This window comes from Triticum dicoccoides, chromosome 7A (assembly GCF_002162155.2).
Source record: "Triticum dicoccoides isolate Atlit2015 ecotype Zavitan chromosome 7A, WEW_v2.0, whole genome shotgun sequence".
NCBI lineage: Eukaryota > Viridiplantae > Streptophyta > Magnoliopsida > Poales > Poaceae > Triticum > Triticum dicoccoides.
Window position 1 is genome coordinate 67,935,878 of NC_041392.1, and position 1,359 is coordinate 67,937,236.

Genomic DNA, 1,359 nt, shown 5'->3' on the forward strand with positions numbered 1-1,359 from the left:
AAACACAGTGATTATATGTTCATTGAACAATTTCCAACATACGGTGAACAATTTTATAATGCATGATGAACTTTTGTAGAAATAAAACGTGAACACTTCCTTAATGTATGATGAACATTTTTTGTAACACTCAATGAAATTTCTATAATATAGAAAAAATAAATAATAAAATGGAAAAATGAAGAATAAAAAGGAGAAGAAAATAAATAAAAACAGGAACAGAAAAAAAGAAACAGAAAGAGAAAGAGAAAAGAGAAGAAAACAGCGAAGCAACTGCGAAACAACCATGGGCCGGCCCAAAAGCTGGCGTCGCGAGGCGAAGCTTCAGCGAAGCCACGCCGTTCTGACGCACACGGGCGTCAAATAGGGATCGCCAGCTGTTTTGCGCCTCTGTCAGCCTATTGGGCTGTTTAAAAAAACTAAACGGATCGTGTCGTGCCGACGACCCTCGTGGCCCAGGGCTATTGGACCGGCACGCCAGGACCGGCCCATTTGGCCAGGTTTGGTTCAACCCCAGTTTTTTCTCACAGCAGAAAAAAAATAAATCGAAGCTGGCCGGCATGTTTGGCTAGGTCAGCCGGGTGGACTCTCTTTCGTCCGTGTAAATATTGCGACGGCGTAATAAAAAGCTTCGAAGTTTGTCTAAAAAAAAAGTAGAAAAAAAACAAATCGAGGAAGACCAAGCAAAAAAAAATCCACCCCAACGCTGGCAGTTCAGCCCTCGAACACCGGAGAAAGCCAGCTCGTCGGAAGACCTTCGACCTCCCCCGCGATCTCGAGGGGCAATCAATCAATCCGGCCGTCGTTCGCACGGCCGCCGAACGCCGATTCGCCATGGCCGCGGCGGAATCGGCCGGCCTGCGGCGCGGGGCGGGGGCGCGGGCCCGGAGGAAGGCGAAGGAGGCGGCGGTGGGCGCCGCCGCTAGGGCGCTCTTCTACCCGACGCTGCTCTACAACGTGGTGAGGAGCAAGGTCCAGGCCGAGTTCCGGTGGTGGGACGAGGTCGATCAGGTGCGTGCGCTTCCGCCACCGTAGACCGCCTTTCCAGCAGACTTATCTTGATCTCAAGCGAGACAAGACCGAGACTACCTAGTGATTTGTCAGACGAGCAAGTAATTTCCGCCATCGCGGTGAACTTTTAGATGCAAACGCGTTATCATTTCGTCTTAGTTTAAATATAAGTAGTAACCTCTGTCTTGAATTGGAATGCATTATTTGGAGTGAGAAGAAACATTCATCTGAAATGTGTTAATCTATTTCGTGGGGCTGTCAGAGTTAGCAACTATGCTTCTTTGTTGGTACCAACTAGTATCAAGTAATATTTGTGAATACTGGCTTGAGCAGATTGGTTGGTAGGGC

General features: G+C 48.2%; 1 protein-coding gene across 3 annotated transcripts in view; it reads left to right on the forward strand.

Annotated features, from left to right (window-relative positions):
* The first annotated feature begins 679 nt into the window (after positions 1 to 679).
* LOC119332427 (phosphatidylglycerophosphate phosphatase PTPMT1-like) overlaps positions 680 to 1,359 on the forward strand; it is a 6,552-nt gene continuing 5,872 nt past the window's right edge. For all 3 annotated transcript variants that reach the window (XM_037605611.1, XM_037605612.1, XM_037605613.1), the window contains exon 1: positions 680 to 1,011. In XM_037605611.1, coding sequence (XP_037461508.1) covers positions 835 to 1,011 — 177 coding nt within the window. In that variant the 5' untranslated portion in view covers positions 680 to 834. The remainder of the gene's footprint in view (positions 1,012 to 1,359) is intronic.